The 18,425-nt window shown below is 47.1% G+C and overlaps 1 protein-coding gene across 7 annotated transcripts in view; it reads left to right on the top strand.

Annotated features, from left to right (window-relative positions):
- dop (microtubule-associated serine/threonine (MAST) protein kinase dop) overlaps positions 1–18,425 on the top strand; it is a 288,167-nt gene that overhangs the window by 158,834 nt on the left and 110,908 nt on the right. For all 7 annotated transcript variants that reach the window (XM_065431890.1, XM_065431889.1, XM_070525729.1 and 4 more), the window contains one exon: positions 15,782–16,178. In XM_065431890.1, the coding sequence (XP_065287962.1) occupies positions 15,782–16,178 (397 nt within the window). The remainder of the gene's footprint in view (positions 1–15,781; positions 16,179–18,425) is intronic.

The following is an 18,425-nucleotide window of genomic DNA, read 5'->3' as shown; positions in this document are numbered from 1 at the left end:
GTTTAACGGAAACCTTGCATAAGTGGAACACTGCGTGTTTCTCTTGGAGCTCCGTCTACGCGAACTGTGCTCTACTTAATACTTTCTAATCCCTTTCTGCATCTCTGTGCCGTTTGTGGCGCCTAGAAGGGAGCTTCACCCGCATTACGCTGAAGCTATAGGGCAAGTGGGCAGCATTACGTCGCCCTCTGAGAGCCTCTCTCACGTGGCATTTTGGCACTGCTAGCGGCGGAACTAAATAGGCGGTAATTGAGACTGCCGAGAGAAAAGCGAGTTCACGTTAACGAATGCGACTGAGCAAAGGCCTCGGGGCAGTCCGTCGACCGATCGTGCACTTGACGAGATCGGTCCGTCGTCTCTCAAGCCTCAGCTCACACTGCCCGCTCAGCCGCGCACATTCTCACCCCCAGCCGCGGGACCACGTGTAGGGGCTGCGTAAGTGGCACCCGCGGTGGCCGCCGCTCGGACCACCCGGGCCGCCCGCGCCGCCTCGGCCTGACCCAACACTCCCCAAAGACTCCCTTCTCCAGATGCCGCTACAGCGGCTCCCTGCGTGATTTTTGGCGCTCGCCAGAACCAGTGCCCGAGAACCCCTGCCGCTCCCCTTTTCGCTGAACAGCGTCAGGCCACCGCCTTTCCAAAGCAGGCGCTCTCTGGAAGCGGCCCGGGTGCGAGCCAACAGCACAACATCGCAATGCAACACATACACAAAGACAGAGTGGACCTCAGAGAAGCCGAGCAAGCACGCACTTAAGCAAAGAAAAAAGAATGCACACATGAGCTTCATCAAGCCGAACATTCACAACGACCTTACATGGCCTCTTGATGGCTGTCTTGATGGTGGTGTTGCAACGAAGCAGCCGCGCCGCTCCGTGACTCCCAAGACACCATCGGCCCGTGCGCGCAAATGGCAGACGCCGCGGCCGGTCTGGGAATTGTAGAAACGCTGGAAAGGGGATTTCTTTGAGTTTTCCCGTAACAGAACTATGTTTTCTTGTATAATCAAATACAATCCGAGAGCCATCGTATATGCACTTTTTGTGTAAGTCGTAGTTCACTATTTTTCACGTATTTTAGTTTGAGGAATTCAATTAGTTCAGAAAATTTATTACGTCACATGGAGGGCCTGGGTACGTGTGGTTCCGAAATTGTTTTGCCGAAACGGCGTCCGACGCCGACACCGGATTTTCTGCGACACGGGCTCCTTAGCGCTGTCGCGCTAAAATGCTCGTGTAAGTAAAGTTTTATGCGAGCGCGAACATATTTAAGGCAGCTTCATCGTATTCCTAATCTATTTCTGAACGAGAAGATAGGGCTTTAACTGGGTGACCCGATTTTTTATTAGTCATATCATAAGAAACCAACAAACTCTGACACGAAGGATAACACAGGGGAAATTACTTGTGCCTAATAAATGAAATAAAGAAACGATAAATTAATGGAAATGAAAGTGGATGAAAAAACAATTTGCCGCAGGTGGGGAACGATACCACTACCTTCGTATTTCGCGTGTGATGCTCTACCAAATGAACTACCGCGGCCCTGTTTTCCCATCCGCTTTCTTGGGTATTTATGTTTCCTAGTAGAACCCTGGGAGTGTTAGCCAGCGCCACCTCTCACAGACCTTGGCGGCGGACGTGGAACTTCCTTTCTGCCGCAGGCGTCACGAGAACGTGATCTTTTAGGGTGAAGGCAACCGGTCAATAAACCCACACATGCTACCGGAAGGCATCAATGTTGCCGGATTCGAGACCTGCGTTATGTAATGAACGAGAAGAAAAGGGGTTAACCGAGGGGCCCGATATTTAATTAGTCATATCTTAAGAAGCCAACAAACACTGACAGCAAGGACAACATAGGGAAAATTACTTGTGCCTATTAAATGAAATAAAGGTACTATAAATTAATGGAGATGAAAGTGGATTAAGAAACAACTTGCTGCAAATGGGGAATGATCCCACGCGAATGTTGTGGGATCGTTCCCCACCTGCAACAAGTTGTTTCTTAATCCACGTCCATCTCCATTATTTATAGTTCATTTATTTCATTTAATAAGCACAAGTAATTTTCCCTATGTTATCCTTGGTGTCAGAGTTGGTTCGCGTCTTGCGATATAATCTATTTCTTACTTTTTTTGCTCTGTAAAGCGTGCATTTCTGTAAGGCCGGGTTGTTGTGCGACAGAGCCGATGCATGCAAAAGTAGGCGAGGAAAGACAGAGTGCGTGCCTGCGACAAAAAACTGGCGGTATTACCTCTCTCTCTCTCTCTCTCTCTCTCTCTCTCTCTCTGTGCGTGCGCGCGCGCACGTTTGTGTGTGTGTGTGCGTGTGTGTGTGTGTGTGTGTGTGTGTGTGTGTGTGTGTGTCTGTGTGTGTGTGTGTGTGTAAGCCTAACTTCATTCTCCAAACTAGATAGTGTATATTTAGTTACAGTTTTTCGCAAAACTTGCCTCTGCAAGGGTTTACTACCTTCTGGCACTAGCAGGGCTGTTATATTGATCGGAAAATCGCAGTGACATAGTTGTAGCTAGTGTTCACTGTCTCAATACTAAAGAGCCAGTAAAGAGGAATATTGTGCAAAGCTGCCTCAGAATATTCAAATTCGAAATGTTGAAAGCATTCTATATTATGTTAGAATGATATCTCTTACTTCGAACGGAGTCTTGGTAAGACAGCAAATTTCCCCAAAAGCGAAAGACCGGGTGTCGACTACCCCTTCATGTCTGCGCACCGGCTACCTGTATCGTCGCACATTTTGGGAACGTCTCCTCCCAGTTCGTCGATCGCTTATCGATAAAGAAGGATCGCTAAGTCAACCGAATACTCAACCTAGGAAGTTCGAAAATTTTCTTTCGGCGCTAAAGCTTCCCCAATCGCTTGATTAGATTGACAAGATGGCGTCACACTGACTCACGTACTGGTGCTGCTGTTCTTGCGCGAAATTCAGGAAAGGGATGTTCGGTCTTCCTTCTTATTTTGCAAGTAATCAACAGTAATGATGGAATTTCCCAAGAATATTTTTAACGTATAAATTGCTGTTTATTTTCAGTTTTGTGTTTCTGTGATGCGTTTAGTGCAAAGGGTCAGAAGGCTCAAGTTTAGCGTGAGACTTAATCCATTTTGATGTTTTTCCCCGTCAACCCGTCAAGCCCAAACACGGTTCCACACAGAAGATTAAAACAGCATGTTCATCTTTATTCTTGCCACGTAGAGTGAGATTGAACAAAAAAAAACAACGAAAGGTTATTTGATTGAGTGGAACCCTAACTAGTGAAGTAATTAATAATTAGTAATTGGTTTGCTGAGCCATCCTAAACTAGGGAAAGCTTGCTCCAGTGTATCAGAAACAATAGTGTAGGCTGTGCGTGAAGCTTCCAGATCTTAAAACAGTTTGCAGAAGCTTCAAACCCAGGGTGGCATAAATGGTACGCTTGGCATTACAGGGTTAAAGAAGGGGATGTGTCTTTGAAGTGTGAAATGCGCTGTTCTTTCAAGGCAAAGATGCCTTGAGCGAAAAATAAATTGTTCCGTTTCATCGCTTTCAACTCTGCAGCGTTCAAATTATACAGCGAACAATCGAAGTTTTGGACTCATGTTTTGCTCATGCGCAAAATGGGAACACTGAGGACTAGAGTGCTTGGCTCCCAATTCTGTAGCCTTAAATTCTCCTCGCTTTGTAGTTACTGTGGTGCAGGTTCCTTTGTTCGCACGGAGGAGGAGGTTGGGGTCGGGGGTGGGGGGGAGAGGAACTTTGCGCCGCCGTTTTTTTTTTTTTTGAAAAATTTCTGGTATCTGCTCGTTGCTTCGTCGCAGAGCACGTAAACCGCTTCTCCTCTTCGGGCTCTTCATCTCATAATAAAAGAGAGGAGAAAGAAATGTGGACACGGTGAGTAGAGCGCCACGATCCTCTTCCCGAAAACTAAAATGACCAGAAAAAAGTATTGCGCACGCTTCCTGAAACGTCTGCAATATTTTTCCTGTTCTAGATTTTCTTTTTTTCTCGTCGGGATGTCTGGCTGAAAAATTCGTCACAGTTCATTTCCGCTAGTTCGACGTCAGGTAGTTCGGCTTGCTTTTTTTCTTAGTCCTAGATTCGATTGATGGTGTTAGACGGTTTTGAACTGGCGCCCGTGCCTCTATCTTCTAATACCATCTTCCTTTCTTTTGTTCCGTTAAACTAGCCTGGGTGACAAAAAATGGGTAACGTCGCCGAGGATGACAGGCGACTATATGCATGCGCAAAACGTGTTCGGCTGGCGCTGGATATGGGAAATTGGGCATACATATTTGACAGCCGCCTTCGCCCTGCAGTGGACAATTATTATTGCGAACACGGACGATGAATTTGCTTGTTAGTATTTTTTTTCACCTTGCGTCATTCAGAAGACAACCTACATTTATCTCCCAGTTCACTGGTTTATTTCATAATTTCCAGCCGAACATCCGTACGTGCATATACACACATGTTCACACTTACACACACACACATGCACGCACGCACGCTTGTTGTATAAGCCGACATGGTCTGCACACTATATAATTGTACGCACAAAAACGCTTCAGAAATTTTGAAATTTTTGTGTGTACTTTACCCCCTCATTCGGACGTTCAACGAGCAACGTAACACGAACGTGCAGTTCTTTAGCGCATACGCGAACACGAACTGGACTCACGAAGTGGCTCCCCCTACGATGTGTTTCAACTTGATAACACGCTCGTCTGGTCTGAACCCGCGTTTACCGTGTGCACGTTTATTATGCATGATGTGTACGTCCCGCGTGGCACACGGGGAGCAATTTAGGCTCTGGCTACGGCTGTGACTTTGTCTCGGTGCACAGCGTTGTGAGACCACGCGCCAGCATTGCGCGCTCGCGTCGTTCTGTGCGAGCCGTGTTATATTCGCTGCCAGGCGCGACTGTTCGTAAGGTGCTTCGCGCTTTTCGCCACGCCTGTTTCTAAATCGCTTCTCCTGTAAGCGCACGCGTACGCAACGTCGCGATATATTTTTTGCAGACGACGCGCGCGAAGCAGCTAGTGCTTTTCGAGGTGTGTCGTCTGCTTGCCGGCGAAAACAGCCGTCTGCGTTGAATGGCCCGCGGTCTCTCCAGAGAGGAAGGGACGTCCCCGCTGGTGGCCTTTGAACCTTGGTGGAGATTAATTTCCGCGCTGCCCGCCGCACGCGCTGCTTTAGCGCGGCTATAGTGCGAATGTAGTACGTGCGCCTGTTTCTGGTGTTGTGTGTGGCTATTATTCCAGCGCAAGCGAGCGCCTGCCATTGTTCCTTGCTCTTCTCTCTCCCGAATCCTTTGTTGTCGTCTGCTCACGGTGAGCCTATGAGTATTCGTTTTCTTGCTGTCATTCTGTGATAGCAGAAGGCAACAATTGTGCAGAGTGCCACCGCGATACTTCGTTAATGAGACAATGAACAGTAACGCGAAAGCTGTTTACGTCGATAGCGTTATCTGCCAGAACGCTGTGTGCTTTCCTTTCGCAAAAAAAAAGGAAAGAGAGAAAATGTTGATTGTTGGCCGACGATAGCGCACACAAACTTTCATTTTCTAAACTCCGCGCTCAAAACGTGGTACCTACGACGTTTGTGTTACGTCACCAATTTTGGTGTACTTTTGTGTGTCGGAGTCATTTTCTTGCACGGAGAGCTCCAGGAAGCTGCCATGTATTGTCCTTACTTAAGTTCATGGGCAGTGTGAGCCTCTTCTACTGAAAATAGTCGACCAACAGTGACTAGACGCTGTGAAAATCAATCATGTCACATAGTGCTCTTGCAGGGGTTCTGAGCTTGAACGTCGAACGTGGAACAAAGTTGCACCAGCGTGCCCGGAATGGCCGAGTGAACCTCTTGCTTATGTTAATTTATTTATGTAACCCTGTTAGCTGGCCCCAGGGTTCGTCGATATACATATGTAAAAATGCCGTGTCGTGGGAAATGAAAGAGTCTGGGTATGGTGGTTGCGTCAGTGAGCGAGTTTTGTCACACTATTTGGTCCCGCCTTCTTAGCTCTGCGTTTCTTTTTGTCAACACCAAAGAGGAGGTATAAATTGCATTAAAAATGAGCAGACGACTATAATTTAGTCACTGTTGCGACTATAAATTCCACTGTTAAGCAAATATCTCCTTGCACCACCCGGGGTGTAAAAAGAAAGAAAAATGTTGCGATACAGCTGTACTTCCACGTTACCGTATATTTCCTTCTTCCGCTGGATCTACCGAAACGTCCTCGCGTTGTTCTTTTCGTCCAAGAATGCTGCGTCGAATGCACTTCTTCCGGAAGGAAACTTTGCGACGAATTTACTTCTCGTCTGCCCGCCCATATTCTCTGTCACGTCATTTTAGTCCACTCCTAGCTGCTTCGGCAGCTTTCTCCACAAGCGGAGTGCTTTGGAACGCTCTTGAAAGTTTTATTTCATTCCCGCCTGTTCTCTTTTCTTTTCTTTTTGTTTCGTTTGTATTTGTCTGCTGTCACTAGGCGTTCGTTGCGGTGCTAATAGCCATCGATCTTGGTCGTGCTTCTTGCTCGTGTTAGATTTCACCATAAGTATTATTGTTTACTCTTGAAGTGCATCTTGGCCTTAGACAGCTGATAAATAGTATTTGCCTGGCGTTGCAGCAACATCTGTCTGTCGTCTGTTTTTTTTTTTTTGCAATGGCTTCGGATGAAAAACAAAACAGAAGAAAAGAAAAAACAGGAATGTCGTCAATTCACCAGTTTCGTTTACAGTTATATTGTAATTCTTTTTTTTTCTTATTGTTTTTTTTTCCTTAAGTACCCGGTTCTTCGCCAATCCCCCAGAGTGAGTTTGTGCCACTAACGTGTATGCTCTACATCTGCATCTACATCTACCGTTGACCGTTCCAACAGCGTTTTTACCAGAAGTTGTGCGCCGCTATCCTGGCTTCCGATTTCTTTGGCTTTATCCATTTATTTATTTCATTTCTTTTTTTTCTTTCTGGGGAGAGGAAAGGCTCAAAGAGCTGTTTTTCCGATTACCCAGGCTCGGTTTCGTAACAGCCCCTGTCGTCTACTACGGTCTTCTGCCATATCGTTTTTCTCCCCGTTGATCCTCATTGAGCCCCTGAAGTACGATCACTTTACCGCGCAGATGACACTTGGTACTTCTACATTCATTCTTTTTTTCTTCTTTTGTAGTTCCTTCTCCCAACGGCCTTTGTTGCGCCTCTTCTTGCAAGAGTTGACCGTTACACCGGAACTTGCGTCTGCAGCTCTGGTTTTCCACATCCACTTCCGCCTTCTGTTATCGAGGGTTCGGCGCCGGCCGAAATCTTCGGAGGCTCAACGTGTCCTTGATTTGTCATTAAGAGGAAGCTTTAGCTCGGGTGTTCCTATCTAAATACATGTGAAAGGAGAATGTGTTTTTCTCGGCGACCGCTGCACCAGTTTGATGGTGCGTTTGATGAAGTTTGATGAGGTGTGTTGCTGTTAAAAGAAGACCTTAAAATCTAGTGACTTTTGGTTTCGAATTTTTTATTTAGATTGTCATTTCTTTATTAAAAGCTTGCAAAATTCAAAATTTTTCAGAAAACGAAACTATGAACTTTACAACTCTAACTCGGCAAAAAAAAAAGACGATATCACAATTCTGTAAATTGCATATGATGGTGCATATAAAGCGGAGAAAATTCATATGTTACACATGAATCTAAAAAAAGTTCAGTAATATGGAAATAAACCTTTTGCAGAACCCTTGTACACAACGTAACAAATTCGCATAAGATATAAATTGACATATGGAATTTGTCCGCTTTGAATGGTCTAATGGATTCCGTTTACAGAACCGCGATATCTGTTTCGGTGCACAGCTATTAATTTATAGTTCTCGTGCGTCTATTTTTTTTCGACCATGCGAATTCTTTAATGTTCTTTTAACAATATGCAGGCCCTAAATCGATATTCCGCTTCCAAGTCTCTAGAATTTAACTTTCGCTCTCAGATGCAACAAATTTCACCCTTGTTGGCTATCACTTCGCATCTAAGGCCGAACGTGGGGCGAATTCCTTGCTTGCTTGCTTGCTTGCTTGTTTGCTTGCTTGCTTGTTTGCGGACTGGCTTGCTTGCTTCTTTAGGTGCGAACAGAGAACATTCTAGACACGCACTTTTGTAGGTCTAGAGGCAGCATCGGTCGCACTGCTGCAGCAGTGGCAGCATCAGCAGCGGCAACACCAGTAATAACTAAGGCGACAATAACAACACGGCAAAAACGTACTCTTCATTCGAACGTTCTTGTCGTTACTTTTTCCATGGTAGTTGCTACGACAGAAAGAAAGAAGAAAAGAACTCACTTCCGGGATGAATATGTAAGCGAAATGGTTGGGATGCGGTGGTAAGGAAACGACCTGTCTTTCGTAAGGAAACGACGTGTCTTTCACATGGCGGCAGATCACACTTCAAAAGATGATAAGGAGGTGATAACCCTAATGAAAAAAAAATCCATGATGTTATCTCTCGTTGGTATAACACATTGAAGCCACGAACTGCTCTTGAAAGACGAAGCAGGAAGAGTAAAAAAAAAAAAAAACGATGTCGGGAACTTAGATGAAGCTACGACGGTGTAACAAAAATGAGTTTGGTGCAGAATAGGTAACACACAAATCCGCTGGAGGTGGGCTTGTTTCTGGCGCTCGTATCGGGAGAGTGGACTAACAGAAGTGCGCAATGCTTCGACTGCTCTTGCCTGTTTATGCTTACAGTTGTTTTGTTAAAATTGGCATCCAAAGCTAGCGTTGTTCGTAGTCTATTAACTGCGACGATAAAGATGTCTGACTACTGAACAGCCTGGAACACGAAAATCATAGCCGATGACAAAGCTCCGAACAAGTGATGAAGTATCGAAAATAGGAAGCTGTTAAATTGATCTTTTGTTCTGCGTTGAAGATGAGGTACCCCGCTGTTAAAAGAAAGAAAGAAAGAAAGAAAGAAAGAAAGAAAGAAAGAAAGAAAGAAAGAAAGAAAGAAAGAAAGAAAGAAAGAAAGAAAGAAAGAAAGAAATTGATGTGCTACAGATGCATTGCTGGTTCATAAAGGTGTGCTAGCGGTCCTCAAGATATTCAGGCAGAACGAACGTCGTGTAACTCTTCCCCTTTCAGCACTATAACGCAAGCTGCTCATGTATGAATGCTTCCTTGCAGCTCCGCCGTATTTCGTCAGATTTCCGCCTGCCTCGGCAAATATCGAATAAATTGTCGATGATTTTTGAAGGCCCGCTTTTGATATTTATGCATTTACCTACTCTGCTGAAAGGTATTCATATTTTCATCCCACGACTATTTAGGGCGGCTGCTATAAAACGAACATGCCGGCCGTGAATGATGCCCCACTCTCAGATGGCCTCATCATCATACATCATTCGGTTCACAGAACACGTGTTTCTATCGAGGCACGCACCTTACGAACAAGCCTGTATTTTTTTGTGAGCTTTTTGCGTGTCTAACCATTGACGCTTGTCTGCTTTCCAAGAGGTGTCTGCGTATCGGTTTTGTGTCGTCTGGTCGGCGTTATGCAAGCAGACTACGGGCGCTGTCTGCCCTTTTTTTTTCTTTTCTGACACGTCATAGTTGTCCGTCGATACATTGCTGCGTCGCATAAATATGTTAAATGTGTCCGGCACGTTAGGTAGTCTGGCTGTAGTTGTATTGTTCTTGTGGTTTTGCAATAGCTGTCGTCTGCTCGCATTCCCTTCGTAGCCATCGCCGTTCATGAGGCGAGTGCACGAACGATGGATACTTTTATTTCTGTTTTTGGCGCACTACACAAAAAAAAATGTTTCGTGTTTCTCACTGTCTCATAAAAAAGGAATCTATGGAGTGAATGAACCGCGCTTAGGCTAAGAAGAAGCAAGCTGTATAAATGACTCTACGTTTTCGTTGCTATAACCCTTTCTTATCCGTGATAAAAGCGCGCTCATGTAGTTACAACACTACACCGGGACACACCCTCTTTGATTGCAATATCACGAAGCCTAAAGCTATACAATAATAGTTAATTTGTCGCAGCGAAAAATATCTGCTCATTGGTGGAAAAAAAATAAGGTGTCATGAGAAAGAATGTCTCGTATGTTTCTCTGAACCGAGAAAAGAACGTTAAAAAGCGCCAATTGGAAAGTCACATACACACATACCAACAGGCGCTTACACTGACAGGTGCATCGAAATATATTCAGGGCACAAGTGTGGCACCTGACGCGACAGTAGGTGTGTCTGATGCTTTTAGTCGTTCTCTGTCACGTCCGAGACGATGCCGAGAATTGCTTTTTCATGTTCGTGTATTAGATTATCTTTCTTTTTCTTTTTTGTCCTTTGAAAAGAGTAAACTCAACACGACAGTACAGCGCACAGTTTGCCAGACTGGGCACGAGGCTCCCGATTTTCCACTGTCGCTTTTGATAACGCATCGTATATCTTCTGGAGCGCGCTCCCGCGTGTCGTGTTTTGTGTGTGCACTACGCCCTCTTCTCTGTCAGAGCCACTTATGAAAAACGGGGTGGTTTCTAAGCCTTGTTATTTATTTATTTATTTATTTATTTATTTATTTATTTATTTATTTATTTATTTATTTATTTATTTATTTATTTATTTATACGATAGCTCGCGTTGTTCCGTCTGCTCAATTCTAGAGGCAGACGATGGCGCAAATGCCGAGCGTGTCATTGCAGACTGCTCGCAAGTCTTTTGCTCATATGCTGGGAGGTTTTTCTTTTTATTTGTTATCTGTTGCCCGTTACTGTCGCTCTCTCTCTCTCTCTCTGTGTGTGTGTGTGTTACGAAGGTACATCATGTCGTGTGTGCGTCATCGGCGCATGCGCAGACGAATTTCGCACGCACAGCCTATACTGCACAGCGCACGCACAGCCTATACTGGCCTGTACCTTATCCGATATTCTTGCGTTTTCTTTCATTTTATTATTTCTGTATCTGAAGAGCTGCACGCTGCTGCACGCTGTTGCTCTATGTAATTTCTTTCCCATCCGCGGTAGGCAGTCTTTTATCGTCTGCTAACGCAAACGTTTGCAGAAGGTCCTCCGAGGGAGCAGACGATAGAAACAGTGCGTATATAGCCATGCTTCTTCTGGTCCTATATGATTGCGGTGGGCCACCGTTGTTGTCTTACGCGGCGAGACGACGCCGACGAGACGTACACGCCCTGAAACAACGTCGTATATACCCTACCGGGGGCTTAGAACAGAGTCTATTTTCTTGCTCACGCTGTTTGATGGGCCGCCGTTTAGCAATATTTTCCTAATATTTGTCTCCTCTTCATGTGTGGGTCTTCGCCTCATTCTCGTCCTCCTATACGGTAGTTTCTTCTGTATAAGTGATTGCAGCTTCTCTTTGGTTTTATTTATTGTCTGTCTGTTGTGCGAAATTTTGTCGTCTGCTTTGGCAACCCTGGGTTTTCGTCTGCCAGGTTTCTTTTCGCCTTCTATGAGAGACAGCAGTTGCTCTTCTCTTACTTTTTTTTTTGCTTGCCTTTTTTTCCCCTCCACCAATGTACTTTTGCTTTCTGGAACAATTTCGTTCATTTCCTTTCTCCTTTGCTTCGCTGGCAATCTGCTCGTTTATGTTCCCGTTCTCTTGCTCTTTTGCCTTCTGTTTGTCTGCGGTAGCTGTTACCACGGAAACGTTGTAGCAGATGGCAGCGTCCCCTGGCGCACACTGTGCTCCTTTCTTGCGCGTCTGTGCTGGGGAGGTACACGTGCATTTCGTCTGCTGCTGAAGTGCTTATTGGTTGTGGCGCCTCGCTCCCGAGGATGCGCAGCCTAGCCCAGCCAATCAGAGCTTCAAGAACAGACGAAATGGACATGTCCACTAGGCGTACTCTTACAGAATACCTCACCTGGTAGGCAAACTCACTCTTGTTGGTCCCGAGGGGCGGATGCGTAATGAAGTCAGTCACGCCACGGGCAATGTCGTCTCTCCCATTTTGTACATGGCGGCGTTTCTCTTTCTGACTGTATATATTGTGCGCAGGCTCAGATTGCCACTATGTGCTGCCGAGATGCGAGTAACGTCATGCGAGATGGCATGCCAGCGAACAAACGTCGTTTTCGAACACTTTTCGGCAGCAGCCAATATACATTTTACTCTTCGTTTACCGCGTGCCGTTCTCTTCACATTTCGCATCTCGTATATTGGATAGGTGAAATGGTGGGCAGTACGTCGATCGTATAGGTCCTAGGGCAATATATTTTGCCTGAATAAATTTTACGCGAACGACACGCTCTAAAAATCCGATAATGTTTCATTTCATTTTACTCCTCTTTCTTCAGTTTCATTTCGCGCGAGAGAGGGCACCGCGAAGTCAATTCTTTTCAGCATAGAACTTAAAGAACCTGGGCACTGCGACGCGGAGTGATAGTTCACGCGGTCGGGCGTGCCACCTTTACCGGCACATAGTGGCTGCGATCTGCGCATGCGTCGTAAGCCGCCTGCATCGACAACGATCGGTGCCATATAGCATAGCAGCCCGTAATTGTATACCTTGAAATCGCCATGCGAGTGATCAGCGGCGTCAACAACTCTAGCCAGACACCAAACAGTGACAGTTCAGTACGTATATGGTGTGAACCCCTATGCGTTGAACGCGCTACGGCAGACGCCGGCGGCGTTGGCAGTTCCGGAGACACACGAGGTGTATACGAGGGGCCGTAGCAGTTACTGCGGTAAGGAGAGACGACACCAGAGCACACCTCGCGCCTTTTTAAAAAAATATTTCGTCATAGTGGGATCTCGCTTTCATATTAAAGACGGATCCCTTTCATTTCGCAGAAGATTACAATCTTCAATTATGCAGAGTGCGTATCCGTGCGCGACTTGTCCTTTACCGTACTTATTCTATTTTATTGAACGGGTCAGCAACCTGCTTCGCCACGACTGTTCATATGCGGTATGGGCGGGGCAGTCGTACGCTTCGCGGCAGGGAGAACCTGTTAAATTCGCCCAGAGACACGTAGCAACTTCATAGCGCTTGGAATCTTACGAAATATGCCTATTCTGGCTGCGTAAGTATGATAAGCCTGCGGCGCGTTACACGTTAAGCCGATTCAAAGGTGATCTCGATAGCGCCCCTGTAAATGCGAATGCCGTTTCGTAATCCCTTCATTAATTCAGGTTCGCTCGACTCAGGCGCTCCGTATATATACACGAGCATGGCTCGAACAATGCCTCGAGGCGGGCTAAGTCCCACCCCCCGTTTTTTGGTCGGCACTTCGGATCGCATAAGAGCGCGTCGCTTATTAACTGGCGCGGCGTCTCACGTGATTAAACTTCTGCCGGAGGGAGGTTCTGTCTTTGTTCTCGATGTGGGGAGCATTTTTCAAGGGCCAGATCCGAACCGTCTTTCAATATACGGCAATCCATCTTGCGTGACCTTTCTTTCGTTCCTTTATAAGAGTACTGACGCGCATGGTAAATGAGTTCCGTTCAAATCCGCATGGCAAAGGAAGTTTCAAGAATGGGAAGAATTGTCATCCATCCAAAAGTGGATGCCAATTCATTGTCATGGATCTACAAAGGAAACCCGTACGGTTTTTCTTTTTTTCCAGAAATGAAACTTCGTAGTTGAGAGGAAGCTTTAATATAATTAGCTCGGGTGCTCTTATCTAAATACATGTAAAAGGAGAATTCGTTTTTCTCGGCAACCAGTGCACGAAATTTGGCGAGGTTTGTTGCAGTTAAAAGAACTTAATATTTAGTGACTGTTAGTTTCGAATTCTTGAATTAGGGCGTCAGTTTTTGAGAAAAACGAAACTGTCGAGTTTAAGCTTTGTAACTCAGAAAGGAAAAAATGATATCACAATTCTGTGAATTGAATCTGATAGTACATTGATATGTTACACATGAATCTAAAAAAATGCAGTAATATGGAAATACAGCTTTTGCACAACCCTGGTACAAAACGTAGCAAATTCACATAATATATAAATTGACATACTGAATTTGTCTGCTTTGAATTATCTAATGGAAGCAGCGTACAGAACTGCGATATCTGTTCTTGATGCAGAACTTTTAATTTATAAACTTCGTTTGTCTATGTTTTTCGAACTTGCGAATTTCAAAAATATTATTTTAACAAAATTCAGGTTCTAAAGCGGAATTTCGCTTCCAAAAGTGACTACAATTTAACTTTCTCTCTCATATGCAACAAATTTCATTAAAATCAGTCCGGGAGTTATCTCAGAAAAGCGTTTTCGCGTTTCCATGTATTTGAATAGGCCGCATCGGAGTTGAGCCCGAGCTAAAGCTTCCTCTTGAAGGGAAACTCATCCTAGTTCGGCGTTTGAGCACGGAATCAACGTCTCTCTCTGTCACTCTGCCACCCGAGCTAAGCAGAACGCTAGCTTGTATGGGCTTACCTGGAAGCTTCGTACTGATTTCCTGGAGAGGACATTTTTTTCCCCGGGTCTAATGAGACTTCCTTCACATTGCGGATTCATGCATAACTCATTTGCCCTATTTATTGTCCCTGCGCTTTGAGTTGTCGATTAATTCGTCCTCTCTCTCTCTCTCTCTCTCTGCGATGTGCTAGGCTTCTCTCGACTTACCTTGGTCCCGCAGCTCAACGACCCGTGGCTTTATGCTTATTAGACCATAGCCACGTGCGTAACATGAAAGAGTAGCAACCTTAGCGCACCTTTCCACGTGCAAGTTATCTCTTTGGCTCGATTAGTGCGTGCGTGGCACTGCATGGCAATAATTATCTTGCAAAAATGAGTGTGTGCCGGCCCTTGCCGTTCATTCCTCCTGGCAGCGAGCTCTTTCAGACGCTAACGTTGCGTCGCCTTCGGCACCCGCTTAGGTTCATCAGCCTGCTTGCCGAGCTGCAATAGGAGCGGGGGCATTTTGTCAGACGATGTAGCCTTTAGCCTCTGCTCCCATCCATGTAAGCAGACATGACAAAATGCCCCCGCATTTGTCATGCCTGTACAGTTGACGTACAGTATACGTCAACTGTACTACGATCGGCATCAATTCAGGCTTTACCTGAACAGGCGGTGACGTTTCTTTGTCGGAGTGTACGATAAATAAGCCGTCATACCACTGACCTCGTGCCGTTGCTTTGCGGTTGTCATCCCAAAGACGCTCGCGTGACACACGTGATTGCTCTCCTTACACGGGCACGTCGCGGACGTATTGTGGAACGCCAGATGAAGCTAGGTACGTACAAGCGATCTACAGACAGAGAGAGAAAACATTCATTTGGACCATCGAGGTCGTTGCTCTTGAGGTCGAGTGGGTGGTGTCTTCATCTCACGACTCTACTGGCCATGGCTGCTCGGCGTAGGTTCTGGACGAGAGCTTCTTGTCCCGCCAGGGTATCGCCCGTCAGCTGTGCCTCCCACCGCTCAAATGTCGTTCTAGGCGTCTTTAGGCCTTAAGGTTTGCCTCCGCACCCCCACGATATGTGAAAGACTGCAGGGCGCGTATCGCCGCACCAGGGGCAGATGCCCCGATATGTATGTGGGTACAGTTTGACGTATCTGCGTAGGTTTGAAAATGTGTTGGTCTGAATAAGTCTGAGAGCTACTGCCTCTTCAGTGCTGAGCTTTCTGTGAGGGGGAGGATCTACAAAATCGATTGCCACAGTTCATGCTGATCAGGTCCTAAAGCTCACCGGCGCACAGACGAACTTTCCCCGACCCGCGACCTTGTTGCATTACCACAGCGTTGGGGATCTGGACAACTCTTTATTTATCTGCCGGTCCTATAGATTCAGCCTAATTGCTTCCGTTATGCGCTTCCTTTCGTGCAGTTGGACTCGTCCTCCACGTCTCCAGGCGGCGCGCTGATCGGCAGCACCGGGCCGGGCGCTTTCCTCTCTCGGACGCCCCCCAACTGCTCGCCGCGGCGCCTGGCGGCTGCCGACGAAACTTCCGCGGGTGGCGGCGGCTGCGACTTGAGTCCCGGCTGGAGCCCGCTTGGTCCCCGGCACGGCGTGCACCGCAGCCGATGCAGCACCGAGCGCCGCCGGAGAGAATCCCTGGCGTGCATGCCTCCGTCGGCGGCGCTCTCTGGCGGGAGCCACCACCACTACCACCACGCCACGTCGCTGCTGCTGCACGGCGTGGGCATCGCCGGGGGCGGGCAGCTGGGGCAGCTGCTCAGCTCGTCGTGCACGGCATCCTTCTGCGCGGGAGCGCTGGCCACAGGCGAGTCTCTTGACCACTCGGACACCGCTTCACTGTCCTTTCTTTTCTTCCCCTAAACCCCCTTCCCTTGTGTAGGGTAGCAAACCGGACTTGCGTCTGGTCGACCTCCCTGCCTTTCCTTCCTTCCTTTTCATCCTCCCCCTTCCCCGCGAAAGTGTGCAGTGTACCAGATATAAAAGGTCAACTGCACCGAAATATTTCGTCTCGTGTAACGTTTATTTTTTTTTCGCTTGCTAAGACGATAGAGTTGTTCTTATTGTTTGCGCTTGCTCGTGAAACGTCTCGGAAGAAGCATCCCGTGAGTCATCTGTCGCTCAGAAGTATATGCAGTTCTTGCGTGCGATAGCAAGTTTTGGTTGCACAGGCACGTGTCATGGTGTCTGGCGCATGTTTTATGTCATATGTCTCACCATGCAAAAAATGAAAAAAAAAGGCGGAATCCACCGAAATTTAGGAAGCAACAGCCGTCTTTCGTTCAGTGCGTACTAGATGGCGCCATGACACTGCGACGGAGCAAATTCTGACGCTTCGTCAAGGCGTGCACTATCTGCGCCTTCCTATGGTAGCACAACTTCGCGAAGATGTACCTGAAGTGGCGATTGATCGACGAGAGCGTACCTAACAGTGTAGCAATAGCCTAGCACACGATCTCGAACTTTAGGGTGCTAACGCGCATGCGCGCGCACAGTCGCCTATATCGGCGTTATAAGGTCGACGCTCGCGCGATAATAGCGGCACGAGGGATGCTTGAATTTGCCATCGCGAGCCCTCGTATACTAGACACGTTTGTGTCTCGCCTCATAAAACAAAAAATTTCGAGGGTCCGAAGGTAGGATTGAACCCCCGACGCAGACCACAGTATACCCCCCGACAGCCCGAGGCTTTAACCGTCCGGCCACGATCGCGCGCGTGATTAGCTGACGCCAACGCGAACGAGCTCTTTGGGACGAGAGGAGAGTGCGTCACGTCACATATAGCACGAGTTAGAGCCCGTACGCGAGCGCCAGTTTCCATTAGCGAGAGCGCATGCGTGGTCCACGCGCCGTATCCTGTAGGTTATCTGCGGTGGGTGCAAAGCCCCAGGGCGAGCCGAGATTGCTGGTGGCCCGCACGGGCTCACGCGCGCCGGGCTCCTTATCGCGCTCTTTACCTTACCACTCCATCGGGAACACGTCCGTGTGGTATGGTATGGTAAAACTTTAGTGAGGTCCCATTCTTATCTCATGGCAGTTAACGTTTTGAGGCGCTATGCTAATATTCATTGCCTCCAGGATCGGCCCCGGCCGTAACGGAACAGGTTGCAACGTTTCATCCTGGAGTAAAAAAAAAGAAGAAAGCTGTCGTAATGCCGTCATACTATCCTCGTCGTCGTCTTGCGTCTGTCGTCACGCACAACTGTGTGCTGAGCGCGAACATATTGCACGAACATTTTGGAACATGTTCAGCGGTAGCTAGCTGCCTGAAAAATTCTTCGCTTTACAACAATTCTCACAATGCTTGGGATCTACATTTCTTTCTTTTTTTGCTTGATACCATAAAGCTAAGAACAGAACACGTGCTCTCGCCCGAAAGGCCGATCATTGATAGCATAGCAAAGTATTAAATTACACTACGTAATGTTCGTAGTTTTGACGGCCCTATAAATTGAACTACACGTTAGCTTACCGATTAAATTAACAAGCACGGCGTCACGCGCGCACAGGCAAACCTGAATAGATCTCGCTCGATGACCACGAACATTCCCTGTCTCAAAGCTGGCTTGATGAAGAGCGCCTGCAGAGGGGACCCAACGCTAACGTGCTGCTAGAATTACTGCAGTAACTTTACGTGCTGCCTCTCGCTTTACCGCTTATACGTCTACGAAACTTGAAATTACGCGACCTTCACAACTAGGTTGGTGGCAGCACAGCGGGCGTGAAACCACCAGCCATCTCCGCTCGCCCTTAGTCTTTGCACCCGCCTCAGGTCACCTCCAAGATAAGGCGCGTGGGCCGCGTATGCCCTCAGTCGCGCGTACAGTCACGCGCAGCCACGGCTTGGTTAGGGGAGTAGACGCGCGCTCAAACGTTCCCCCCCCCCAACTTTGGGTGACCTGATCGCGTTACCGCCGGATCTTCTCTTACGACATATAAAACGTTACAATAACAAAAGCACGCACTTGCCTCAACAACGACAAACGAAGCTAGTGCGACGCTGCTGAAACAGGCGCTCCAGCATGTGATCCAACTTTACGTGTCATTCAGGCTG

The sequence above is a fragment of the Dermacentor albipictus genome, chromosome 9 (genome assembly GCF_038994185.2).
Source record: "Dermacentor albipictus isolate Rhodes 1998 colony chromosome 9, USDA_Dalb.pri_finalv2, whole genome shotgun sequence".
NCBI lineage: Eukaryota > Metazoa > Arthropoda > Arachnida > Ixodida > Ixodidae > Dermacentor > Dermacentor albipictus.
The sequence above is the reverse complement of the archived record's forward strand: the minus strand, read 5'-3'. Positions and strand labels throughout refer to the sequence as shown.